At 42.0% G+C, this 27,792-nt stretch overlaps 1 protein-coding gene across 1 annotated transcript; it reads left to right on the top strand.

Annotated features, from left to right (window-relative positions):
• Window positions 1-5,558: 5,558 nt before the first annotated feature.
• Window positions 5,559-26,705, top strand: pkd1l1 (polycystin 1 like 1, transient receptor potential channel interacting). The gene is made up of 55 exons (XM_085418551.1): window positions 5,559-5,808; window positions 6,301-6,435; window positions 6,593-6,768; window positions 7,646-7,789; window positions 7,921-8,126; window positions 9,301-9,387; window positions 9,708-9,771; window positions 10,519-10,684; window positions 11,157-11,396; window positions 11,614-11,746; window positions 11,829-12,032; window positions 12,155-12,333; window positions 13,023-13,226; window positions 13,355-13,518; window positions 13,614-13,844; window positions 13,935-14,102; window positions 14,366-14,437; window positions 14,517-14,696; window positions 14,781-14,858; window positions 15,073-15,215; window positions 15,534-15,654; window positions 15,760-15,895; window positions 16,144-16,336; window positions 16,817-16,873; window positions 16,958-17,308; window positions 17,390-17,617; window positions 17,815-17,928; window positions 18,067-18,218; window positions 18,337-18,437; window positions 18,706-18,904; window positions 19,019-19,102; window positions 19,446-19,653; window positions 20,029-20,135; window positions 20,278-20,377; window positions 20,468-20,596; window positions 20,725-20,898; window positions 20,991-21,177; window positions 21,269-21,360; window positions 21,466-21,782; window positions 21,894-21,978; window positions 22,073-22,258; window positions 22,342-22,460; window positions 22,536-22,646; window positions 22,735-22,843; window positions 22,998-23,066; window positions 23,276-23,361; window positions 23,446-23,680; window positions 23,787-23,891; window positions 24,155-24,295; window positions 24,427-24,561; window positions 24,736-24,960; window positions 25,171-25,335; window positions 25,526-25,678; window positions 25,794-25,891; window positions 25,994-26,705. The coding sequence occupies exons 1-55, from the start codon at window positions 5,618-5,620 to the stop codon at window positions 26,208-26,210; spliced, it is 8,454 nt and encodes a 2,817-aa protein (XP_085274677.1). The 5' UTR covers window positions 5,559-5,617; the 3' UTR covers window positions 26,211-26,705.
• Window positions 26,706-27,792: the final 1,087 nt, after the last annotated feature.

Genomic DNA, 27,792 nt, shown 5'->3' on the forward strand with positions numbered 1-27,792 from the left:
AAAGAAAAAAAACAAAGAAAAAGAAAAAACTCCAGCCAGTGTGACAGAAATTCTTGCTTTTCGTTGAAAATAACAATGAAGGTGCCCCTCAGCTAAAAAGGATATCAGGTATACAAACAAATCACCATTCAAGGTCTGAAAGTTGAATTCCAGTTGCTCATTGTCAAAACTTGCCTAATTCCATTACATGAATGATTGAACACGTGTCATGTTGGAGCATGTTAAGGGTATTATTCTTCTTCTTTTTTATTAATATCATTATTAGTAGTAGTATTTTGCCATGAAACCATGCTCCTGAACAAAATGGATTTAAAGCCCCAGATCAGCTGATTAAAATGTTCCACGCTCTGAAAGCTAATATCTGGACACTGCCCCCTCTATAACACGACGGGTCAGCTGAGAACATTGCACACTATAGAAGGATTTGAACACGGCCACATGCAGCAGTGACCTTTGACCTCTCCCTCCCTCTCCCCTTCATACCAGCGAGTTGGGAACCCAACATTCTGGATAAAAGCCACCAACACAAACAAACACACGCACTTTAATATGCTCACAACACTGATGGGAAAATAAAAGAAAAAAGTCTACCAGTGGCCTGCATGCATTCAGGCCACTGCTTGTTGACTATCGATTATTAGTACGTCAGTGTCATTTCTCTGTGCCTGAGTCGACAGATATCATCGCCAATAGGAGCCTATTTGTCAAACATGAGACAGATGAAGAGCCCGGGCTTTTTCTTCGGTGCTGCAGGGCGCGGAGGAGGCAGAGGACATAACGTGACAAAAGCAGATTTGACTGGATGAGCTTCCTTTCTTCTCCCAGTCAAGTGATTTTTTTCTTTATTGGGCGGTTGAGAAATATAATAGGATGTTTTTTGGAGAGGTGTGGGAGGCAGTGTGGGCCTTTGTCAGGTAAGGTTTCAAGATCCCCCCCCCTCTCCAGTTCTTTATATCCAATGAGTATGTGAGGCAACACGGGAAGAAAGAGGGATTCAGTTAGGAATAATTTCTGTGGTTAGTAAGAAGCTTTTCCAAATGTACAAACCAAACTAAGCGGACATATATGTAGTCAATGTATTTTATATTGCTTATTAACACATGCTGTTTGATTATGTTCATTATGACAAGCAGAGACTTTAACTGAACTGCCTTTTCTTCTTTTAGCTTTCCTGACTCTGCCAAGATTTTAATAATTTCTACTGCGTTTTCTTTAATTCCCCCACAGCATATAATAAACAAAATATCAACTTGTTTCTGTTTTCTTTTTGTTGCTTTTTTTCTTTTTCTTTTTTCTTTTCTTTTTTTTGGTAAATCCTATCAAAGCTAATTTCCTGAACGTTGCTTCTGTTTTCTCAAACACACGAGGATCGCTCCTGGTAATCCAGCTTTGATAAGATCTGTGCCTTACACTGGATCCTCGCTTATGATTTGGCCCGACTGAGGCTTGTTTGCACAACGTAATGTGAGCCTGGGGAGATCTTTCCTCACTAGACCCACAGCGCGCGTCAAATAGCTTTTTAATACGCTTGTTTAACTTCTAACTTCAAAACATATGTGCTTCAAAAAGAGGAAACAAGTATTAAATATGAATACATCACTGAGATCTAAAATAAAGCAGGGCTCTGGTTTCCTGCTGCTTAATTGCCTAAATCATTTCTATTTGTGTCACCATTTATTTTTTTGTAATGTATTTGCTTGTTGGTTACTTTCCTGCAGGCACCTGTTCACTCTCACATGTTTGTTCCCAGCACTGCCAGGACTTTATATGCCACGTTTGAACTGTGGACGTGTTTAAAGTGCTGTGCCCGCAAAGACAAGAATCAAATAGTGTTCTGCTTTTCGAATCGCCAGATAAACAGATGTGGGCAGAGAGAAAAAAAATGCAGAAAAAATAAAGACAAAACATCAGCTGATCGGGAAGAGACGGAGGTCCAGTATCTCGTTCATTCATTAATCATCACCAAAACAATCACATGTATTGATATGATGACGTTGGATTTCATTAGATCTTATGAATAAAGTCAGTGTGTACAAAACGCTTAATCATGAATGATCCATCCAATTTACGCCACTGTGTTCGCCTGTATTTAATAGAAAAGAGGTCAACAAGCAGAGTTATAAAAAAAATTCTGTGAAGTAAAAATACACCCCAGTGCTACAGGGGTCATGAATTTTCTCACTTTTTGTGTTTTTCTTGATATTTGTCTATTTATTATTTTTGGTTGATGAGCGAGTCTCTTTACCTCTTGCGCAAAATCATTGCCTTCATCGCTTGATCTGCTCACCTTAGCATGTTTTCACCGACAACATGTCACAGGCCTGACATCATAAATAAATAAGGATCAAATTATCGTCTTTTCCTCCTCTTTTTTTCCTTTGAATCTCTGTCATTTTCTGTGTATATGTGAGCCACTGTGGCTAACATTTAGAAATATTTCACTCAAGCAAACATGGCGAATTGGGGAGCACTGTGGCCACACCTGAGCCCCCTTCAACCTACAACAGGCTGGCTCACAAATTGCTTAATTTAATGAATGATCTGTGGTCTGGTTTCCATTTCAGGAAAATATACTGGCGGGGGGAAATCCTTGACTCAGTCAGGGCAGCGTTCTCAAACTTAAATTGATTAAAAAAGAAAAGGAAAAGAAAAAAGCACAGTTATTGTATCTGCTATAACAAAAGTCTCTGGAGTCTGTTGAGTGCAGGCCTTTTTGAATCTTAAAGATTTATAAACTAGAATATTTAATGCAATTTGATGAAAGTCTAGCCAAAATATGGGCTGTCCAGGGTTAATATTCCTCTCTAAAACGAGAAATAAAATGGCTACAAAAAAGGAAGCGCAAAGAACCAGGCAACCACTGTCAGGTCTATATTTGGGAGAACTAAGCAGGAAACATCTTTTAGAGCTAGAAGCAGTGCTTCGACTGTCTCCTCTCACCACACGATAACGTAATACTATTTTTATGAGCTTTGAACACCCGGAAAGAAAGTCTGACATTATCATGGGGTGATCTGCTCTGTTATGCAGTTTTGCGCACTGCCTTCAAATGAATGCGCTCAGTTGTGCGCAAATTTAAAAGAAAAAAGAAAAAAGTGACTGAGTTGTCATCCCTCCTCCTCACCCCTAACCCAACATCACTGAGACACAATCTATTTTCATCATCGCTCCACCTCGAGAGGCTCCAGTCTCCCGGAGTCAGCCGTGCTGTTTTCTCCGCTCCGTGTCCTCCTCGGTGGGGGCGCAAAGCTGCAGCCGCTTAAATAACGCTTCGCCCGTTCAGGAGGACTCTCCGTTACACGGCCGGTCCTCGAGAATATTTCGTTTTCTGATCAAGTGTTAAATGTTTCGCAGAGAAAGGAAGGCACGTGAATAACGAATGAAAAAAAGGGGGCGGGAGGGTTCCCGATTCACGCGGGTCTACAGCGGGGTATTACGCAGCGTCGCCGCCACTGATTTTTAGGGTTTGGTTCGAAAAATGTGTCTCAGTGTGTGATCAGTGGGGACTCTTGGGTCTTCAGAGGTGCACGAGGAGGAGGAGGGGAGGTGGCCAAAGCATAAAGCATGTAACACGTTTTCGTTGCAGCTTAATTAATTCACGTGAATCAACCCCACTTCGATTTGAAGATCCCAAATTAAGCTTCACCCACGCAGCTGCTTCACTATCACACACAACTCACTCATTAATATAAAGTACCACAGGTTGGGTTTTGTTTTGTTTTGTTGTTTTTTGGGGGGTGGAATAAGATAAGCCAAAAATTAGTTCCGGTTTCTAGGGTTCCACGTGCATGCCTCCGTGATGTGTTAACGGTGCAAAAACTTCTGGGGACCCCTGAGTGACGAGATGAAACGAAATCGCAGAACAAAGTGCGCGTTTTCAGTATGAAAATACTCTGAGAGAAATGTGTTTGATTCCTCCACTCATGGAGAGATGGCACGGTCTGACAGCGCCCCCTGCCGCTAACTTCAAGCCCTGGGAATTTCTCTTAAAGGGGATGTCGAGCAAACCGGAAGAGCTTTTTAAGGTGGACCGGCGGAGTTAGCTACACGGAGCAGACTTGGTTTCCAGCAAAAGGGCTCACGGGCAAAGCTGAACTCCGAAGAGTCACACCGGTTCCGTCGCGGTTTTGCCCTTTTCGGCGTGACAGCTCAGATAAAATAAACCCACTGAGAGGACGCTTTGTCTCGTGTCCGAGCTGACAACCTTGGATTTCTCAAACTTAGCACAAAATTATCACTGCTGGTGAGATTTCATTTAAATTTACCAGTTTAACGCGAAGCATTTGGAATTTATTTCAGTTAACCAAATAATTGGCGAACCTAACCTGAGCAGAGGGGACAGCCTGAGACACCACACAGTTCTCTGTAGTACCTGTCCCCGTGTTTCCATTTTACTTGTGTAATTTAAAATAAAGTTACACGTGTAGCCCACATTAGACTTCGAATCTAATGCTTAATAAGGTTAATATTTGTGTTTTTAAATGTAATCTGGCGTCGAGCGTCGTCTGTCTAACGACCAGTTTCAAGCCGTCTGGCAGGTGATTCAGGGCTGCTCCTTCAGAATATAAACTAGCGTCTCATTCTCACAATAAAACAATGACATGTGATTACTTTGGAATTCTTTCCTTTGTTTGGAATTCTGGTGACAGAGGAGAAACGAGTCTGGAGACATCCTCTGGATCAGTTCGCTTGAAAAAAAGGGGCTGCTGGGCATCAAATCACTGAAAGGCACTGAGTGTCTAATGGCTCAGTAAATGTTATAACCTGTACGTGAAGCATGTGACCAGGTCGCTTTAGGCCACCTGAGCTTAGTGCAGTTTAATTCAGTGTCAAGCAGAATTCTTATGATCATGGAGCCGGATCCTTGGAGTAAAACAAAGCAAACACCTGCCGTTCCTCTCTCTCACTGCGGCTTTCCATTTAACGTATCTCAGTTTTCTGCCTTAAAGGCCGCATGATGCTGCTTTGTTGGCCACAAACGAAGCAGCAGTTCAGATCGCTGCAGAGGCTTTATTTGATGCAAGTCTCATAGTCCAGTAAAACACCCAGCCATTGGGTGTCACTGACATGTGACCTTACAGCGCAGCAGACATGCGTTGCTGCATTAAAATCTAACAGTGTTATTATTATTATTTTTGCAACGGGCATTTTGATGCTTCCGAAGCAGCTGCTCTCGTATTTAAATTCAAAAACGTCCTTAAGCTTTGCACAAATTATTAGCAAAGGCAAGTGGGGGATCACTCCATCTTCACACACGCAGGTGCAGGGCACCTGAGCCTTCACCTTTAAATAACTAGAATGGTAACACGCGCCTTAAACTTAGTAATAACAACAATAGCGTTTCCTGCACAGCAACAAAAGGCCGTGATTTTTTTTTCTGTTAGATTCCCGATCATTAACGCGATCTCCCTCCTCCCTCACGTGGTCTTTGACCCATTATTTGCATACAGTTACCCTCTCTGTTCACGCCTCCCAAACACCTTGTATGCACAGTTGCAGGTCTCGGTGCACCTGCTCCTCTCTCCTGTTCTCTCGTTCTCTCCCACTTGAAGCGTCCTCCTCAATCGCAGTTCATCCCGAGTTTCGCTCTATAGTCGAGGCCCGTGTCCGAGCAGTCATGCTCCGCGCTTTTGTCTTCTTTGCACTGCACTCCTTGTCCGCGTTGGCCTCCTCATCAGGTCAGCAGAGTTCACCCTGGTTCATCGGATGCGTCAGCGCGAGCTCTTCCCTCGGATTTCACGGACCCACGGGTGTCGGTGCCCGTGACCTTGACCCGGTAGCCTGCTCTGCACACTGCTTGGATGAGGGGTGAGCTGGTGGAGAAATGCTAAAAGAGCTTTCCGGGTCAGGGGGCATTACAGATGAAGATGAAATGTGGATGCTTGTCTGAAATTGTTTGACAGTGATGACAGTAACAGGTTAAAGAAATATTCAAATTTTTATAGCAGCCTTTTATTATTGCATATTTGAGGCATCATCTGTTGTGTGTAAAAGCACTTAAAAACAAACTCTCAGAAATCTTAATATATTCTCATCCTGAAATAATTTAAGAAATTACAAAAATATTTTTAAATTTATGAATAAAATTTGTGAATAAAAAAAATCCCAATAGCAAATCTCTAATACAAAAAACAAACAAACAAAGAATATATATGTATATATATCAAAAGTGCTGTTTTCAAGAAGATGTAACAGAAATTTAAAGCATCATATATTAGAATACCAACAAAGGCTTATTTGACATGTGACATGTGCTCTCAGTATGTAAAACACTAACCTTCACTGTGTTTATTGTGGAAGGTATGGAGTGGCTGCATTGTCTTCACAGACCTGTTACTGTGGGAACCAGCTCAGTGGTTTGGTGTTTAGAGAGTGTTTCAAGACATCTCCCAGTGAAGGAACAAAGGACGTGAAAGGAGGAAGTGAAAGACAAAGGTGAGGTAGCAGATTGCTTTCTTTTGCTTTTGATGTCTAACTATAGCTGCCGCTTCTCTTCTCATTTAAACTTGTGTTGTCGTGTCATCACTAAAGTACATTTTAAAAGCTTAAAGCAAGAAGCTTTTTGTCCTGGATAACTTCTTTTCTCTTCCAGTACCTTGAACTTACCTCTTGGAAAAGCACAAGATGGAAGCATGGCGCTCTACAGAACTGAAGGGCCATTTTTGCACAACATTAGTGTATTTACTTCTCCAGCAAGACTGGAGGCTGGGAAGACTTTTGTCATTGAAGTGAAAGGAAACCTCGCTGGACGTTCCAATCAGCCACCAGGTCAGCTGCTGCAGTGTTTTATAACAATGAGGTTCTTTGAAATGCAACTCTTCACCCCCGTGCTTTAATTAAGTTATTCCCTGATTTGAAAAGGTTTGCTTCAATGAACGCATTAATTATTAGTTTACACTGTCAGGTATTCTTTGCGTATCTGTATCTGAAATTGTTTTAATTTAATTTACTTTTATCCTACTGTGTATTTTCTGTGGTCTCACATAATGTAGAACCTGTAGTTTTGGCTTCTATAAATTGGACTTTTATTATTATATCATATTATTTCTTGATATAAATTATTGCAAGTAATATTATTCATGTTTTCACACAGGCAGACGGGATCTGTAAACTGAGTATTTAAAATGTTGTTTTCAGTCTTTTTTCCATTCTTTATTTTTTAATTTAGATTTAAATGTTTCCTTAAAAATAATTATACTTATCAAAATGTATTTCAACAGAAACTGAACAAGCAGTATCAAACATAAGGCACATTTTTGCTGTTACAGTTGTATTGTGTGAAGTCATTACAAGTATCTAGTATGTGTTAAATTTTTGATATATATTGTACATTTAAACTTAATATAATTTGAAGAATTTTAATGAAAATTACTTACAATGTATTGCAAATAAATAGGTTTTTAAATTATTTTGATTGTTTTTCTTTTGTTGAGAAACCAAAATTTTCTATATAGTTGCTAGACAATGCTTTATTCAGAAAGTTAATGGACTGCACTGATGCTTGTTAATGAGTTTAAGTATGTTGGAATATATGCTAATAACCTCTGAATATTTGTGTATTATTTCCACGATTTGTAGAATTTTAAGCACTTTATATCAAAGCTCTTTTTTTTATCCTTTACATGATTATTTGTGTGATTTCCAGGCATCCTGGGTCTTAGCAGCCAGGCCCTGACCTATGTCACTGTGGAGTCTCTGGGGATGACCCTAAAGGTCAACGTGATGGATGATGGCTCCTTTACTGTGTCATCCGATTGGATTTTGAATGTTGCAGGCAAATACGAAATAAGTAAGTTCACCAGAGAAAATTTAATGTGTTTGCTGGTGATTTTTTCATCAGTTAATTAATCAAGAAAGGGATCACGTATGAGTAATCCTGTCTGCTCTGTGTGTATTTTTTGTCTTCTGTTTTCTTTTTAGACATCACCGTTTCCAACCTTCTCTCCACACTCTCCTCCACCCTCCACTTGTACATTTTGCCACCCTTTCCAGGGAACCTAACGGTGTCTTTGCTCCACGGCCCCCTGAATGTTCCCTCCTGCATCCCCACGGTTCACTTGGACTCTGACGGTGTGACTGAGGGTGTGGCTGCATATTGGGCCGATCCCGTCACTCTGCAGGCGTTTGTAAGTGACAGATTAGCAGCTGAGTTCTGCTGGTGCTTTACTCACAGGGAAGAAGAAACAGCTTCCCTTTCACAGCCACACTGTCTGAACAGCACAGTGGTAAATCACACAACAATAACTTATAAATGAGTCTAAATTAATTAACTTGTCAGGTTTGGCTTTAAAAGGAAATAGCTATTTGGGGATTTATAATGGGAAATTGATTTATGTGTTTATTATGTTAAGCTCATATATGCAGTTTGGCCTGTTTGTGATTTTCCAGCAGGAAAATATTAATATAAAAATATTATATATCTAAAATATATATAAGAAAGATGTTTTGCTCACTTGAATTGTCAGCTTTTCAAAGAATTTTATCAGCTGTGAATGTTAGCTTTAAAAAAAAAAGAAAAACGAAACAACCAAAAAATATAAAATAACTGAACATTCAACATATATGATAAATAATTTTTGATGTTTTTGCCCTGTTTTTCATGTATTTTATGTATTTTTTTTAATGTATTTTTAAAAAACCTTTTCTTTAGATTAATACTCATCTGGTAAATCCAGTAACTCTTTTTTTTAAAACCAATTGCATCTAGAGTTTTTCCAAAAGAATCATAACGTATAAATAATAAACTAAAAATCTTGGAAAAATTGCAACAAAGAGAAAAGCTCTTGAGGGAGTTTTATTCAGGTTGAATGTGCAAAATGTGCATAATCCTCAAAATTACTGATTAGCATAACTACGTATTTGTGAGTCATTACACAACTCTTCTACGGTGACAGGGAAAAGAGCATAAGCAAACCTTGATGTGCTCATTAAAGCTCATCAAAGCTCCTCAGAGCTTAGTTTGTTCATTCAGAGCCACTGGTGTGTTCAAACTGAGATAAAGTAGAAGGTTAAGTGTTCAAACATTATTTAAGCAGTAGCCAACACCATAAATCTGCTGGGTCTGCAGAAGGACTGAAAAAAATGCTGTAACGCTAGTGAGCCAGAATGGCATACATACTTCTGATGCCGGACTGTCAGCTTTGCAAATAAGAATTCATGGAATTCCTCTTCTTGTTGAAGGAACGCAGTTTTCTGTAGGTGACCTGATTTTTTAATCTCCATCATCTGAAATATCCCTCATCCTTCAATGTACTGTCATGTTTTTTAATCTGAAAACTTAACGCTTCTCATCATTTTCAGAAGTGGACCTTCGAATCAGAGGGAGTTCACGCAGTGTCAGTGAATGCATCATGCCTCTATGGGTGGAAGCAGAAGGCAATACATGTTGTGAGTTCTCAGCTTTCAGTCATTAAAAAATGCAACGGTTTTGTATGAATTATGCTAGTATTAATAAATTAAAGGTGCAAACAACTAAAACATTTTATAGTTCTCTTTTTTTTAGAAAGGCTCAGTATGTTTAAAACAATAGCTGGGATATTATATAACCGCGGGAAATAAGAGATACAAGATTTTAAAAGCATTTATGCTCATTGTGTTCTTTCTTCGATGAGAAGAAAAATCAAATATGAATGGAGATATCCTTTAATCTCACATTGGTGTGTGTCTTTGTGTGTGTGCTTTCTGCATGTGGTCGTGTGGTCTTGCAGGTGGTCTTATCTCCCGGCTGCTCTCACCTTAAAGGGATCTTGTGTGGGAATCATTTAACTTCAGGTGAGATTGTTTCTGTGAGAGCTGCTCACCACCATGAAACACCTGCTTGTCCTCAGCCTCACACTAAATGTAGCCCCCACCTATGAGAGCGACCATGGCAACATCACATATGCTTACAATCTTGTTTGTTGACACGGCGGTACCCTCACACGTCAAACCTTGATAACCTTCACACCTCCGCCCACTCCAGCTGCAATTTGCACTCAATCGCCACTGCTGTAGGACAGCATCACCTCACAGCATCGATCCTCTCCACTGCCATCATTCATCAGTGGTGTCTCGAGGCCTACTAGGAGTTCATGCATCCGTACATTCAGAAGTCATCCATGGGAGGTCATGCCAGGCCAGGATTAGGTTTAGAAAAGCATTAGGTTTTATTTTAGAGGTGCACCGGGGTCAAACGTGGCTGCTTCGCTGCTGGTGAGCTCATCACCGCTGTACAGGAAATGCAGCTACATGACAGGAGCACAGGAAGTGGTCACGGTTTAGCTTTTCAACCACACTAGGACGGTTGCATTTGAGCGTCAGGCTGAGAATCAAGTGTTTTACTTGAGGTGTGAGAGCGTGTACAAAGAACAGGAAGCTGTCACCACAAGTGAGACTAAATCTAAAACGGTAACCACCGAGGAGTCACAGCATTGATGCCAAATGTTTCTGTCTTTTTTTGTTGTTGTTGTTATCTTTAATTAGTGTCATTATCTTTGGTGTGATTTATCTGTAATGACCATGTGTGTCTCTTATCCTTAGCTGTGAGGATTTTTGCAGCAAGGCAAGCATATCCGACAAATACAGATATAATCTTCCAAGCTGTGACTGACGTACCAGATCCAGTGTTCGTCTGGCACTTTGGAGACTACACATCAGCCACAACTACCTCTAGGATCATCACTAGAAAATACCTAAAGCCTGGCAGGTAATAGCGAGGCATGTGCAACATTTTTAAAATAAAATAATTGGAGATTTTTTAAATAAGCCAGAGCCTTAAAAGTGTTCATCCACGGACAAGGTTACATACGTTTTGTTTTTCAAATCCTGACAGTTAAAAAAAAAGTCAACAAAACTGTCACAAGGGTAAAACATGTGAAGTTGGTTTACATGCATAAATTTTAACTTGTAATCTAACAGTCATAACAGAAACTGGCAAACAACTAGAATCACCCAGCCTCTGTTGGTTGGTCCTTCTCAAGTCTTCTAACGCTAAAAAAACGTTCTTCATCCCCACATTATTACGTGCACCAAGGAGGTTATGTTTTTGGTAGCATTTGTGTGTCATTATGTCTTTAAACACAATAGCTCAACAGCTTCTAAATAAAATATGATTAAATAAATCAAACACCATGTGAATTAAACTAACCCCTCTTAAATCCCACCTTTCCTCACCATAGGTATAATGTGTCTGTAATCATGTCACATGGTAAGATGGCCGTTACCTCTGACATGTTCCCGGTGGTAGTCCAGAGAACAGTGAAGCTCAACAGGCTGGTCCACCGGGCCTCGGTTTTGCAGAATCATACAGTGGTGTTCAGTTGCCGGGTAAATATGGGGACCGACATCAACTTCCTGTGGAGCTTTGGGGATGGAACAAGCCGGTCTGGACAGAGCACAGAACGGCACATCTTCCACAGGTGAGTCAGAGAGTTTAACAAGACTTTGGGCTTTCATTCTCCTTGTAAACTCAAATCGGACTTTAAGTTTAGATTAAGTTAGGATTAAGATTCTCTAATTTTGTATTTACCTTTTACAAACTTGTTAGTATGTTTCACTATCTGTCTTTCAGATAAATATGAAAATCACATGTAGCCTAACACAAGTGTGCTTAATAAACATGTTTTTCCTCCTCAGAACGGGAGAGTTCAGAGTGGAAGTGACGGCGTCTAACCTGGTCAGCTCTGCTTCCCTGAGCAGCCACATCTTTGTTGTGGACCAGCCTTGTCAGCCTCCACCTGTCAAAAACATGGGGCCTCTTAAACTACAGGTAGCTCTTTGTCCAGACCTCACAAGTACGTATGGCGGAGCATAGTTAATAAAAGACAATACAACCTTCTCTTTGCACCTAGGTACGAAGATATGAGGTTGTCCATCTGGGTGTGACGTACGAAACGGAAGTGGATTGTGATGTATCAAGAGGCCTGCGCTACTCCTGGACTTTATTCGACTCTGCAGGCCAGGCAGTGCCGCTGCCTCTCACAGACACACACAGGCAGATCCTCATAGTGCAAAGCCATCTCCTGGAGTATGACACTTATACGGCTACAGCCAGGGTGTGTAATAATAATACAATAATACAGAAGAACTATTTAACGGCCGGTCTCTCCATTTCAAGTCGTTATTTCTGTTGCTATACGATTATTCCGAATGATCGAGGCTTGTGTTTCTCCTGCAGGTTCAGGTCGTCGGCAGTGTGGTGTACAGTAACTACAGCGTAAAGGTTCAGGTGATGCCGAGCCCTCCTGTGGCTTTCATCCAGGGTGGCACCAACATCTTCCTTAACAACAGGAACACCATAGTAACCCTGGATGGGCAGGCATCTTACGACCCTGACTTCCCCACGAACCCACTCAGGTAGAAATTGAGCCCTGACACCTTTAATAGGCAACAAGCCAGAAGCTGTCGCCTCAATGAGGAAAAACGGATAAGAATGTTCACTTTCCTCTGGTTTTAAATGTTTATGGAAGTGGTCACGTTCCCATTCTCACCGCTACCTCTGCTGTAAGTTTAGTGTTCAGCTCAAGGTTTGCTGAGATTTTGCTTTTTAGGTCCTCCTCCTGACTGAGGGTATCTTACTCACTATTTAACTCCTGGATCAAAATTCAGTTTGTCCTATAGCGTGAGGCTTTTCCTCTGCCTTGAGCAGTTCATGATGGGTGTGTTCCTGTTGCTGCAGCTGCTCGCTTAGCTGCGCTCTCCAGATCCGCTCCTTCTGAAGCTGGTTAGTGAGCTGTGTCCACAGAAAGCTATTCTCTCTCGTCTCTGTGTTGCAGTTTGGGTGCCTAGAGTCTCATTTGTTTTTCGGCTGCACGTCTGGCCCACATAACATTTGCCAGTAGCATTTCTGAGCTGTAATTGCCAAAAGTCGCCAACATTGGGCTCAGCTATAACTAAATAAATGGCAAAAAATGCCAATAAATATGTAAATATTATATTTTGGTGGATTTTCCTACATCTTAGTCATTTTTAGTTGTATTTGTTTCACCTTGAGAAATTTAATGTGTGTTTGGAAGTTAACAGAATTTCTGATTTTCTCTGTATAGCTACAGTTGGGCATGTAAACCAGTGAGCACCATCACCAGCTCCTGCTTCAACCAGCACATTCCCACTTCGTCGCTGGTGCTCAAATTTCCCGCCAGCTTCTTAAAAACCAACTTTGACCAGTTCCAGTTCACGCTCACTGTCCAAAGCGGAGAGCGTTCAGCTTCATCAGAGACCTTCCTCACTGTAACATCAAACCTCATCGGGTGTGACCTCTTCATAAAGTCTCAATTGAATCACATAACCGAACAGAATCAAATAGAAGTGTTTGATTAAAAGCAGCACTTTAATTCTTAAGTGACGTTTAACATGCGCCTAAATGCATCCGATCCAGGAAGCTGTCCATTTACTGCCCTGAGTGTCGGGGAGACCGTGTGAACTGGGATCAGTCGTTCTCTGTCGGCACCGTGTGTGAAGACTGCCACATTCCTGCACGGCACATCCAGTACACCTGGAGTCTGTACCTGGTCAATGCTTCATCCAAGCCTTTCACAGAAGGTAAATTCAGTGCCACTGTGCAAGAAAATTCCCCCAAAAATTCCCCTAAAAATGGAAATTAAATTAAAAAAGTAAAATCTTGTGTTCTATTCTAGTCCCGTTTTGCCACACAGTAGATCTCAGCACCATGTCTGCCATCATGGAAAGTCCTGCCACCTCTACTCTACACCCTCCTGTTACAAATGTGTCACAGAACACCCAGACGACCCCTTATTCATCTTCTTCAGCCGTTACCGTGGCTACCTTTGAAACCAGAAACGGTGATGTGGACCTGGCTGATAGTGGGGCATCAACAACCAGGAGTGGAGACACATCAGACAAAGCTGGTGTGTTATTAGCTGTATAAACAAATATATATACATGACTTGGAGCGTACCACTCTGTCACTAAATGTGACTTCTTTCCTCACCCCGCAGGTTTGCCAGAGTCTAGTCCACGTGTTCTCAACAATGATGGTGTCCTATATTCCGACTACTTGATCCAAGGGGACATTAGCAGTGAAACTTCAGTGGAGTCTGACTCCTCTGCCGACTGGGACTTTTCTTTTCGTGTTCTGGAGAGTAGCAATGCGGGTGGTCGACTAGGTGAGAAAATCTAAAATCGCCATATAAGCTCAGTCTATTTAAGTTATATATAATTTGATGCTGTTAGCACAATTTAAACGGATTAAATTACAATAAAAATACAGTTTGTGAAAGAGTTTTACCAACCTGGAACCAACATGAAGAAAGTTCCCATCATAAATAAATAACTTTTTCCAAATATAAAGAATATTTTTCAGTTATATGGGGCAATATTATGTTGCTTGACTGTTATTATTATTGCACTAAAGCTGGTTCTGTTACAGATCCAGATTATGGTGCTCCCTTTCCAAACGCAGAGGAAGGCGACCCAGGGATGTCAGCAGGGAGACCCAGAGGTACAGTTCATATCTACAATCACTGTTTATTTCTTATCTGAGATGGTTTTTACTGGTACTCACTCACGATCGTTCCCAGGTGAAGATGGTGAGCGCTTCAGTGCAGGAGACGTCTCGATGTTTGATATGGGATTACACAAAGATGAAGGGAGTAATCTAGTGGATTCTAAGCCTTTTGTGGCAATTCAGGCACCGACTTTGCTCGACTTACCTCGAAATCCTCTGAACAGAGGCCTCTTTGAGTCCTTTACTTACACAGGTACATTATGCAGAAAAATTCCTGCTTCTGTGCCACTGTGTCAGCATTTAGCCATCTTTTTTTCCCTTTTAAAAATCTCTACAGGAATCTCCTGTTCTTTTCTCAAGATCAAGCCCTTCAGTCTGAGGCCCAGGAGCAGATACATGTTGGAGGTCACTGCCAGTAAGTTTGGGATGGCTACATATAGACCAGCCCAGGCGAGAGTTATTAGAGATTTATAAAACAGGATAATGGGACAAAAGGACAAAATCACAGACATATATTATTTTTTACATTTACTGCAGTACTTTAACTTGAACATTAAAATGCCCACATTGCCTTTAAAGTCAGTCTCCGTCTGTTAATGATCCTCTCGATTGTTGTCTGATGAATTGAGAATCTCAGAGCAGGCGTCTGGGCCGGACTCAGCTGTTCTTACAGACCAATCCTGTTCCAGAGGGCTTGGCGTGCCAGGTGCAGCCTGTCAGAGGACTCGAGTTACACACACACTTCAGCATCTTCTGCACCTCAGGGAAGGAGGTATTTTCTGTCGCATGCTTTTAACACTCTTCCTGCTTTGATGAAAGATTTTCAAAGTGCATTTTTATTACAAGACATTGCCACTCAGTGCTTGAAGTTCGGAGCTGTCTGCCGATGATTGAAGTAAACCTCTTCAGGGCTCTCCTTGACCCCATAATTTTACTAATTGATCACCCCAAATTTTTTGACCTTGGTCCTGGCATGCCAGTCTTCACAGAAATGTGTGTGTGTGTGTGTGTGTGTGTGTGTGTGTGTGTGTGTGTGTGTGTGTGTGTGTGTGTGTGTGTGTGTGTGTGTGTGTGTGTGTGTGTGCCAAAGGACTTAGTGTATGAGTACAGCTTCAGTGTAGGAGACCGACTCCCCAGGACACTGTACCAGGGGAGAGACTTCCAATACTACTTCAGCCTTCCTTCAGGTGACCCCAGGGATGACTATAAAGGTAAACACACAAAGACACACTGTTGCTTAAGGAGCATTAACAGAATTATTATTTTTCTAATATTTTCTTATTTTTTTATTGCTCTTATTACTGTTGTCACCGCAGTAACTATTTACACAGAAATAAGAAGCAGCACATATGGGTCAGCCACCAAACCCTGTCCTGTGACAGTACAAGTCCAACCAAGCTTCCTCAGAGACACCTCATCTTCCTCTTCCCGTCATGATCCTGATCTTGAGCTGTAAGAACCCCCATGTGATCATATTATGATGATATGATATGCAGATGTCTCGTGCTGTCTACTTAAGAGGGCCTGCTGGTGATTTAAATAGCACTGAGCTTGAGCACGCTCAGGGATTTTATGCTGTCAGCCAAAAAGCTGCTGTTAAGAACGACTGTGTGTGTTAAACTACAAAGCATCAATCTGAGCAAGTCAACAATAATATAGATTCTATAGAACATGCAAATCCTTACTTTCACCATCTCCAGGTCGGAGTCCGGTCTGAGGAACCTGTCGGCTTTGGTGCAGCTTGGGAACAGTATGGAGATTCGTAACTACATCAGCCTCCTCACCAGCATCCTGAACAGACTCAGCCTGGAAACAGAGGCCAACACACATGCACAGAGGCACATGCGCACTGTGCTCATTCGCACCTTGTGTGAGCTTGAGAGCAGCGATCAGGTAAACACACTGACATCACAAGTGATAAAACACAACAATGTTCTTTTTCTGTTCTACAGCCCCGGCTCTCTGGGAGGAAGAGCGGTAGCATTAAAATCGAGTTTTGATCAAAGAAAAGAAAAATCAAGCATCTCACGTGGCTCTGAGGGGAAAGAGAAGGAAAGAGAAGAGAGCAAAAGACAACTAATCAATGCTCGTTTAAGCCTCTGAATGCAATACTGGTGTATAAACAGGTGGAGGTGAATGAAGAAGACACACCCAGTGCATAATGGGATGCCCCCAGCAGTCCTAGTGTACTGCAGCATAACTAAGAGAGGGTTCAGGGTCACCTGATCCAGTCCTAACTATAAGCTTTATCAAAAAGGAAAGTGTTTTTATGAATGAGGCCTGTTGTATAAAGTGCTTGGAGTGGAAGTAGAAAAGTGCTGTATAAGAACCAGTCCATTTACTGTTAATCATTCAGTTATGTTTCCATTCTAGGAGTCAATGACAGACAATATTTGCATTCTGAACGACCTGCTACGAGTTACAAGTCAGGTGAGTGGATGGACTCACAAAACCAAACTGGGAGCAGGGTTGTAGATGCTAGATTGTTTCTAATACTTCCTTTATTCCTTTTAGGTGACACTAGCAAGTGCCAAACGAGTAACAGCTCACATTCAGATGATGTCCGAGCAGTTTTCTGCATCTAGTGCTTATCGCCACTACATTATAAACCAGAAGGTGCTCAATACAGCGCTCACCCTGCTTTCACACAGCCTTCAGGTGGTGACTACTTGCACCTTCACACCTGACATTACACAAGAAGACTCAACTGCTGATGGAAACCTAAGAAATGATGAAAACACTCCAAACAGCACTGCAGTGAACTCATCCACCAGTGGCCACATCAAACAAGGACGTTCACCTCCAGCAAAGCAAGCGGTGATGCTCGTAGCTGATATTCTGCAGGCTGCATCAGAGCTCACGCTGGTGAGACAAAACACATTTAAAACTATTTCTCCACAGTTTTAGTTTTTTAATGAAATTCATCCTCCTTTTCTTGTTTTCCAGAAGTACATTTTGTTTCATGAGACCAAGGAGCACAGAGTTAGCAGCAGCCTCATTAATTTGTATGCTGCATCCCAAAACAACACCTCCACAGTCATAAACAGTGGCTCAGTCAGGGTCTACATGCCTGCTTCTTTCATCCAGATTCTGTTTCTCCAGCATGGACCGTGTGTCCTCACTGTGCTCACCGAGCTTGCTCACAGTCCTTACACCTGGGCCAATCCTACACAGGTGAGACCTGCTCAGTAGTTGCACATACAGTGATTTAACATCTATACCATCAGTGAGACTTTTAACTCTAACCCCTTTATCGGTTTTGTTTGTTTAACATAAACTGTGAATGATGCATTTTCTACCAGTTATTTCATGGTTCAGCTTAACAGGGTTAAAGGTGAGACATCTCTCTTACTTATTCTTTGGATTTCCAGGTGAGTGGACCAGTGGTTGACCTAAGTCTTTACAAGTGCAACACGAGGAGAAGGATCCACGTTTCCTCCCTCATTCAACCATTCAACACCGAGCTTCGTCACACACAAAGAAACGTGAGCTGCTGATTGTCCTTTTCTTTTGTTTGTGGAAAATGAGAGGTTCTTCATAATAAGATTTTGTTAAAAGAAATTCTTAAAACGTGCAGTGTTGTATCTTTACTCCAACAACACGAGACTAAATTTCTGCTGCAGAAAAGCTCCTCGTGGGAGTTCGCCCTCCTGCGCAGCCGGGTCAACTACCACAGCTTCAACATTACCCAGGAACACTTGCTGCAGTCCATCCAGTTCACTCTACTCTTCAGACCCACGACCAAAAAGGCGTTTCGCCTCATGGTGCTCTTCAGGTATTATTACAGCACCGTGTTATACTCATACTCAGATAATAACAGAATAATTTGAATGAGTTTTGACTGAAAGGTGAGACTATGGCACATATCTAACCGTGAGTGTCCGCTGTATCAGGATGTTTGAAAAGCCGACTCCTAGAATGCACCATCTGCGCAAGATTTACAGGTGGGAGAGCAACACCTCACGCATCACTCTGCCCTCATCCTACCTCAGCGGTAAGACCATTTTCTGTTTCTGACTCTTCTGCCCTCCTGGTCTTTCCTTCTGTTAAATTCTCTGTCCTTTTACAAAGTATTTTTAAGACTGATCATCTATTTGTGGAGTGAAAAATCTACCCAGAATCTCAGTTAAACTTAATAGAAATTAATTGATCCATGTATGTTTTAGCTGAGTAGTATGAGTCAGTCAAGTCATCTTTCTAACATGTACATGCTTTGAGTAAGTTCGCTGGGAAATATTGTAACAAATTCCCAAAACTTCCAGCTGCAGGTGTTGGTCACTTGGCACTGCTTAATGCTGATTTTGGTAAAGCACCCAGAGCCAATCACCTGACTGAAGAGATAAGCTACAGTCTGACAGTGGACAGCAGTCTGTGTTTGTCCTGGGACGGCCAGCAGGGGGCTTGGACACATCAGGGCTGCAGAACACAGCTAGCAGACACAGATTCAGCTGTCAGCTGCAGGTAAAGCATGTGAGTGTGTCTGTGTGTGAGAATATAAGAAAACAAACAAACACTAGAGGACAAATCTGGATGCAGAGGTGATTAACATGCTTCTTTATATTTGCTGAATCCTAGCTGCCACCGTTTGAGACCGCTGACCGTGAAGCAGCAGCAGATCCAGAGCATCCACAGCACAGCAGATGTGAACCCGTTCCTAAGGTGACCAACCGAGACCTGGAAAATAACAAAAAACACTGATCTGCACAAATATTTTTACATGCATTTTACCAAAAAAAGGGGGGGGGGGGGGAAGAAAGAAACAGTAGGATTTTTTTGCTCATCAGGTTTGAAACGTAATAAAATGAAACCGGATTGCTAGATTTTTTTTCTTTTATTTGTATTTTGAAATATATCAACCTCTTGACCTGTTGAAGCTACCGGTAAGTTTCTTTTGCAAACAAAATGTACCGTAGATGAAAAATAGAAATATAACATTAGTGTTGATATTTAACGCATCCTCTAAGGCATCTCTCTCCTTTTCTTTGCTTCTCTGAAACCTCAGCGCATCCACTGATCTGACAGTGCTGGGCATGCTGTTGCTGTTCGTGTGCCTGTACGTCGCGGGGTTGGCGGCGTGTAAAAGAGCTGATGTTGTTGCAACGCAAAGTCAAAGGGTTCACTACCTGTCTGACAACTCTGCATCTGATCCGTATCTCTACGCAGTTACAACCCACACGGGTCTCAGCTCTGCAGCCCGTATGAGTGCAAAGGCAGGGCTGTTTTTGGTTTCTTTCAAACTTATCAGCTCCTTTGGTATTTAGCTGTTCTCAAAATATGCTCCTCCTGGATCCTTATGGCCACTGTATTTGTGTATTTCATTTTTTGTTGTCTTTCTTCCCATTTTCCCATTGTTTTCCACATACTATTCCCTGCATACAGAGCAGGTAAAGCAGATAAACTGTAACACTCCTCATTCTGTAGCACCTGATGCCGTTTGACATGCTTTATTAAATTATCTGAATATTTTTCGTACACTAATTCAGAACATGTTATAGATTAGTGTAAGAGAATTAATCACATAAAAAAGTTTTTAAAAGTTTTTCTTCCCAGACTAATGTTTTTTTTAATCTTTATATATTGACCAGGTGTACATATCACTGTATGGTGAAGATGGGTTCTCACAGACAAAAGAACTACATGTCCCAGGATGCACTCTGTTCAGGAGGAACTCTAAAGACATCTTCATACTTAGGTAAAATCCTCAGTGATTTAGAAACAAGTTTTTTTTCTTTGTGTTTGTGTTCAATATGTAAGAAAAAGGGAGATAAATCAGTGTAATTTTTCATTATCTCATTACCACGTGCTATAATCTCTGTGTCTTTGCTCCCCCACAGTGCAGCAGAAAGCCTGGGCCCAGTGTGGGGGGTTCACATCTGGCATGACAACTCTGGACCTTCCCCTGATTGGTACCTTACACAGGTGGAGGTATCTGAGGTAATAAAAAAATCCTATAACAAAAACTGTTTGTGAACACACCTTTTCATTGATGAGTGGACTTTTAAGGTGGTTTGACTTGTTATTCAGGTGCTCAGAGGGCATGTGGTGGGATGCTCTTGGCTGTTTGCTGCCCAGTGCTGGCTGGCTGCGAACAAAGGCGATGGCCGAGTGGAGAGGATGCTGCGTGTTTGCACTCAGGGGATAAACTTTGCTCAGGTACAACACTCATGGTCACATAAAAACTATTTTCGGCATCGTCACAGTGAGTTAATCTACACTAGACATAAAACTTAATGTAATATTTGCTGCTGTGTCACCCCAGGTCTCCCTCTGTGTAATTGCAGATGCTGCGTCTCAAGCTTAATGACTACTTGGCTGATTTCCATATGTGGGTATCTGTGTACAGCTGCCCCTCTCCCAGCTCCTTCACACATACTCAAAGACTAAGTGTGTGTCTGCTGCTGCTGTTGGGGTACGCATGTGTTGGTGCAGTAATCGTTGCACAAACGGATGATCAGGTAGGCCCTCAAAGTTGAAGATTTGGTGAGCAAGAGCTCTGAAATGCCTTACCTACAGCTCAATGATGCATCTACTTATTCTGTATTTGCAGCCGCTGTTTGCGTTGGGCTTTGTCGATGTGTCCGCTGGTGCTGTAACAAATGGGCTTGTAAGCGTGGTAGCTGTGCTGCCCGTAGCAACAGCGGTGTCTTTCCTGTTTCGACTGCGTGCGGTACAGCCGACGGGGTCACGAGTCCATCGTGTAAAATGCAGAAAGACTGAAAAGGAATATTCTGAAGGTAAATTGGTTTTCTGTGGACCTCTTTTTGAATTTTGTTGTGTCTTTTCTTGAATTGTTCATTATCCTTTTATTTTATTATCTCCTCACAGACCCCCTCTCACTAAGCGACAGCACGTTTGACCGCCGTCTCTCCTGGAGCAGCCTCCAGCAGTGGGATGAATCCTGGATGCAGAAATACCAGGTTACACCTCAGAATAGTTTCTGTATTCCCTTCCTTTCCATTTCTCCTCATTGTCATTCTCACAGCTTCTAACATCACTGCCTGACCTTTCTTTTTCTGCTGTAGGACGCAGACCTGTCGGTTTCATACAGTAATGTGGATGAAGCACCCCACAAAAACAAGTCTGAATTCCTTCCTGGCAGCAGCAGGTTTCATGAAACCCAAAGAGCTTGTTTGTCCAGGGCAAAAGATGAAGGTCAAAAAGAGAAAGGTCTCCAAGGACGATGTTCACCAGACTCTTCCTCTGAGAGAGGAAGCTATTATGATGCCACCGACAAACTGAGAGAAAGACCAACATGTCAGCGGCGTGTCTGTTTGGCCTGGACTCTGTGTCTGCTGTTGTCCCTCTCCTGCCTGGTGCTCTCTGCAGTGCTGGGAATGAGGTAGTGAAAGTAATGTTCATTGTGATGTCTGCTGTTTTATCTGTTATAATATTGTATCACGGGTGTCAGTGTCACGCTTTTGAAGCCTCTCTGTGCGTTTTGATGTGTTAGGTTTAACAGTGGCAAGGTTCTGCTTTGGGTCCATTCTCTTTTCATCTCCCTGATGTCTTGCATCTTCATCATTCAGCCAGCTTTGGTAACATAATATGTGCTTTTTATAATCAGCTACACAACTAAATAATGGCACAAACCTTAAATAAAAATATCATCTTGATGTTTTTCTTTTACAGATACTTGCAGTGGCCTTGGCTGTTTCCTGTTGGCACAGAAAAACATCAGACTTTCATACTTTTTTCAGATTGAGGGAATTCAATATTGAGGCTATGAAACTTTGGAGCCATAGAGGCATTAATGGAGCTGAAGAGCAGCTTACTGAGTCTGCTTTTCCCTACAGACGACGCTCACACCTTAAAAAGGTAATAATCAGACGCTCGTAGAGTTTAATGTTGTTCTGGTTTTTTCCTTCTGCAATGTGAACTCGGTTATTTATCGTTTACAGCTGCTCCGAGCTCGACGGCGAGCTCGGTACCTGGGTCTTGTACGGCCACCGACTCTGGCAGAGCTGAGGAAAACTCATAGGAGGAAAAGAAGAGAGGCTGTTATTCATAAAACCCTGAGGTGTGCTTTTGCGAATGCATGCGCACCCCTCTACATTTGATGTAAGACTTTTAAGTGCTTTTCCTTCTCATGCAGGGATTTGTCTCTCAGTGTCGCCATGCTTTCCCTGATGATGTGTATAACCTATGACAGCTCATTCAGGGAACATTACCAGCTCAACAGAGCTGTCAGAAGACACTTTGTGAGGTAGCACCCGAACACTCTTGCTGTATATCTCACTGACATTCACACTTACTTCTAAAGCAGAGAAAAATCAGATGTTATCTTTTATTAGGAACCGTGATCATTCATTTATGTTGATACAAAAGCATACGGAGTGGTGGAACTGGTCACAGACAGGTCTGATAGAGTCACTGTACGAGCACACATCAGCCCAAACAGAGGTAAGCTATGACTTTAAGCTCCAAAGGGACTTAAAACTCCAGGTTGGTGAAGAAAACTCTGACTACGTGTTCACCTCTCTTTGATCCTTCAAAATTAAGATTAGTCATAAAGTCAAACCAAAGCACCACATCGTGACATTCTGATGTCATTCAGCAGCCACATATTGTGATTGGAGAGCCAATCCTGCAGAAGATTGAAATATCTGACACCTCTCCAACTGAGGTTTGTGACCAAAGATGAACTGATAGAAGGATAGATTCATATTTTCTTACATTAAGGAATGCGTGACTTCCTGCACTTATAAGTACTCACAATTAGTTAAGAAAAATGCTGTACTGTACATTTGTTAAACTTGTAATGGCACTGTAAAATCTGGATTTCTAGATTCTGTCTCTGTACTTTAGTTGTGTTTCTTGCCTCACAATTTCCAGGTACCTGTTATGACTTCAACAACGCTATGCGGTCGCCTTAGTTGTTACTCAGGACCAAGCGCTACAGTTGGCTTAGGGCACACAAAGTGAGAGATCCACGATGGAAACTGTTGATTAACTCACCTTTTTTTTGCTTCCAAATAATGATCAGTTCTCCTCCTCTCCTGCAGGTCTGATTCTGCATCAAAACTGAAACTTCTGCGTTCAGCTGGCTGGTTGGACGGACGGACGGTGGCCCTGAAGGTTCAATTCACCTTGTACAGCCCCGCACCGAACTTGTTCACCAGTGTGACGCTGCTTGCTGAGCGCAGCCCCACCGGTGTCCTGCTGCCCTCTGTGGAAGTCCATTCAGTCAGAGTACATCACACTCCTACTGCCTGGGACTATGCTGTTATGGTCTGCAAGGTAAAACACTACACTAACTTTTAGACTGAGTCTTAAAAGATGCTACAGATTAAGGTTTACAACACATTTGAATACATTTTTTTTCTCCTTCCTCCCCTCTGACCAGCTTCTCTTCCTCTTCTTGTCTCTCATACAAATCTCATGCCAAGTGTCCAGTATGGGACAGCAAGGGCTGATTGGATACTGGACAACACCTTGCAGCTGGGTGGAAGTAAGTCTGCCCGAGACAAAATAATCATTCCAGCATAAATGTTTGTAAGACTTTAGAAAGCAGGCGCACACACCAGCAGGCGCACACATCAGGCGCACACTAATCCAAACAAGATCACGATAACCTCACTGGAAGAATAAAGTAACCTGTGGCTGTTTGTCTAACAACCCTGACAAGCAAAACACACAGAAATATTATCTGAAGGTCAAATTATCCATGAAGCACAGTGAACGCAGCTTTCTCCCTCTTTCTGTCTTTTGCAGGTCGGTGTGCCCACAGCGACACTTGTGCACTATGTGTGTCACATTTATCACTCCGCTGTTATCATGAGCGTTGCAGAGCTGCTGGAGAGAAACAACCACAGAGGCCGTGTGGACGTTCGCCTCCTGGCTTCCTGGGAACAAGTGAGAGAAATTTACAGCACCTTCTCTTGGAAAATAAAGAATAAACCCTGTGAGGCGATCATTATGAGCAGCTTGTTTGCACTGTAGTTAGAGTACATTTTAAGAATGCAGAGATATGTTTTCCTCTACAGTTTCTCCGTACTCTGCGTGGCATCATGCTCTTCCTTCTCACCATCAAGTGTGTGGCTGTGCTGAGGGTGAACAGGACCTTTGCCACCCCTGCTAAACTCCTTTCCCGCTTATTCTCAAGTCTTTTATGGCCAATGGTAAACACTTTATAACTCTTCTTAGGAAAGGTCTTCACTCCAAGCACTGTAATAGTACTTGCTGCAAAATAAAGCAGTTGACATTTATTGCACCTACATTGGTGATATTTGATATATTTTGCAAAGTGTTCTTGCCAAAATGACTAGAAATTGTTGCATCTTCTCTTGTGCTAGATTTCAGGTGTGATCCTGCTGATGGCATCGTCCTGCTTGGGTCATCTGCTGCACATTCAAAGCTCCTGGGCAGTCAGCCCTATTCACGTCCTCCTTAGGACCCTGCCCTGCGTCCTCTACCGGGGACTCAGAGCCACCAGCAATAACAGAGGCCTCCTCCACTCTGACTGCGATGTATTCACCTGTGGAGTTCTGTATCTGTCTGCTGTGGTGTGGACAGCAGTGGTACATGTTTCCCATAATATTACTTTTTGTTTATGTGGTTGGTTGCTTTGTTTTGTTTTGTGTGTGTGTGTGTGTGTGTGGGGGGGGGGGGGGGGGGGGGGGGGGGGGGGGGCTTGTAAAACTTGTTGTCAAAAGGTTGATTTCTGTGATAGACAGCAACCCTATCTGAGATCACCTCATTGTTCTGTAAGAATTGTGTCTTTCTTGTAGGTGATTGGTGTGATGTCCTCACTGGTTAGAAGTGCCAGAAGATCTCACAGCAGGAGGAATTTGATCACCATTGCAGAACTGGCAAACTACATCAGACTCAGGGTCTCTGAGCTGACTACTGGGCAACATCAAGAAGCACGAATTGATAACCATACAGAGGGGAGGGTAAGTAACAGCTTCAAAAAAGAAGAAAAAATGCAGAACAGTTAGCTTGCTTTATGTAGGTAGATATAGCTTGAATTTAAAAACACTCCGATTGTGGTCAGTAGCTCTTGTTTTGTTCCTAGAAATGTGCCAGTTGACTAAATTATTTTGATTCCTTCCAATATAGAAATAGACTTTTCCCTTTTTTCAGGCCTACTATCTCGAGGAGTGTGAAAGTTTAGTGGACGAACTGTTGTTCAGACTCAATGCCCTCTCTGACAGCCTGCACCTCAAAGCCCATCGCTACAGGAAGGAGAGTCCTGTCATCTCCCCCACACCAGAGCCCTCCAACATGGACTCACAGGTGAATCCGTCTATATATGTGCCATACAAATAAACTTTGATTGTTTAAAGATACACAAAAAAATAAATTTAAGGAGTAAAATCAACATATTTGAATCTCTGTGTGATTCTATTAGGGCTCAGCAAGGTCACAGATAATCATGAATGGCACACATTCAGATGACCAATGTTTGTTAAATCTGGGAGGAACCCCAACTATGTCTCACCTGTTCAGGTAACAGAAATAGAAAAGGCTTCACCCAGTTTGTAGGTATTATTTTTAAGCAGGTACTAAAGGTGAATAACGTAATCATGTGACTAACTATAACACTTATAGGTCCCAGGCTAACAAGGACATCCTGCAGCAGAGGGGTCAGACTGGATGTAACCCCTCCTCCAACTTTGTTGTGGCATCTGATGATAGTTTAAAGGGCAAAAAATGCCCAGAGTCAGCCGGCAAAAGTCAGACCGCCTACACAACTTCACCACCAGAGGTTGTGGTGAAAGTTCTGGTCCATGAAGACCCTGCGAGAGCAGTCCCAGATAAACACTAGAGTCCTCATGGAGATAGCAAATCATGAATTCATTGTTCACTCTTATATTTGTTAATTGTTGTAAAGGCATGTGGAATAGGACAGCACGATATATTAATAACAAACCTTCTACTTCTTTTCTTCTTGGTATCGAGGTTGTGGGTAAAAGTCATGATTAAAATGTTTGAAGCAACAAATCTGCTGTTATTAATATCCATCCATCTTCATCCGCTTTATCCGGGGCCGGGTCGCGGGGGCAGCAGCCTAAGCAGAGAAGCCCAGACCTCCCTCTCCCCAGCCACCTCCTCCAGCTTATCTGGGGGAATACCAAGGCGTTCCCAGGCCAGCCGAGAGATATAATCTCATATCTATAATCTATAATCTCTGTTATTAATATTTTTGTTGAATTTATCTACAAAAAGGTACATTTAACTTGTTATTTTTACCCAGTAGTAGCATAACTTTTTAAAAACTTGTTAGCACAAAAGTTTGTAACCCATCCATCCATCAATCTATTTGGAGACAGTGGCAGTGACAAAGCTTTTTACTGCACAGACTCTGGAAGTTTTTCACTCTGAGCCTGAGATCTGCAAACTCAGTGCTCTCTTTCTACAAACAGTTAAAAACTCATCTTTTTAGATTTGTGTTTGGTTAACTTTTCTTTTTTCTCTTTTTGATGTTTGTGATGTCTGTCTTGAAATGTGCTATACGAATAAAAGTTTTGCTTTCTTACAAAAATACAGGAGGTTAAGCTGGAAGTGACAGAGCTTAACATGGTCAGATTTTCATTGGGAGTGACCAGAATTAACATGACTAGAAATGAGGGCATCAGAGGGACAGATCAGGTTGAGCAGTTTGGACAGCTTGGACATGCACGGAGAAGGAACAGAGGCCAAAGGATTCTGAAGATAGAGGTGACAGGCAGGAGGAAAAGGGGAAGACCAAAGAGTAGTGCTGTTCAATACTCCAGATTTTGGTATCGATCCAATACCAAGTAAACACAGGGCCAGTATTGCCTATGTCGATACTGGCTTGTCGATACAAGTAACACAAAAGTGTTCAGACATTTTTCATAGTGCATCTTTAAGGTATACTTGTTCATTTCTAAAACTAAAACAAACCAACAATAACAATTCATTGGGTTACATACTGAACTCAGAGGACAGAAACAAAGTATCAATGCTGTTGACTTAATATCAGTCCAGTATAAATACCAGATTTCAGCAGTGTTGATATTTGGTATGGACATTTGGAACATTTATGGAAGTAGGGAAGGAGGCCATGCAGAGGGCTGGTGTGACAGGGGAGGGTGAGATGCATGGAGGTAGATTAACTGCTGTGGCATCCCATAAAGGGAACTGTCGAAAGAAAAAGAAGTGGAGTTGGAACAGTAAGATATGAAAATGACCCTTATGGGTTTCTGTTGTCTTCAACACAGGAAGCTGTAAACATGTAAAGACAGATCACCAGGCCATCTCTTCCTGTTTAATGAATAATTTCCTCCCTAAATCCTCTAAACATCAGGCTAAAAATAGTCCTGTGCAGTGACTATTTATTATTTGTGTACCATATATATTTAAGGTACTGTTAACACTCATTTAAA

This window comes from Rhamphochromis longiceps, linkage group LG9 (genome assembly GCF_057381845.1).
Source record: "Rhamphochromis longiceps isolate RC_006_pf linkage group LG9, R_longiceps_female_GT1.1, whole genome shotgun sequence".
NCBI classification, from domain to species: Eukaryota; Metazoa; Chordata; class Actinopteri; order Cichliformes; family Cichlidae; genus Rhamphochromis; species Rhamphochromis longiceps.

Bases quoted from the DNA above. Each gene is read 5' to 3' on its own strand.
- pkd1l1 (XM_085418551.1), top strand. From the start codon at position 5,618: ATGCTCCGCGCTTTTGTCTTCTTTGCACTGCACTCCTTGTCCGCGTTG. The intron at 12,033-12,154 runs GTGTGTAATAAT...TTTCTCCTGCAG, and splicing joins CTTATACGGCTACAGCCAGG to GTTCAGGTCGTCGGCAGTGT. The intron at 15,896-16,143 runs GTAAGAACCCCC...CACCATCTCCAG, and splicing joins CATGATCCTGATCTTGAGCT to GTCGGAGTCCGGTCTGAGGA.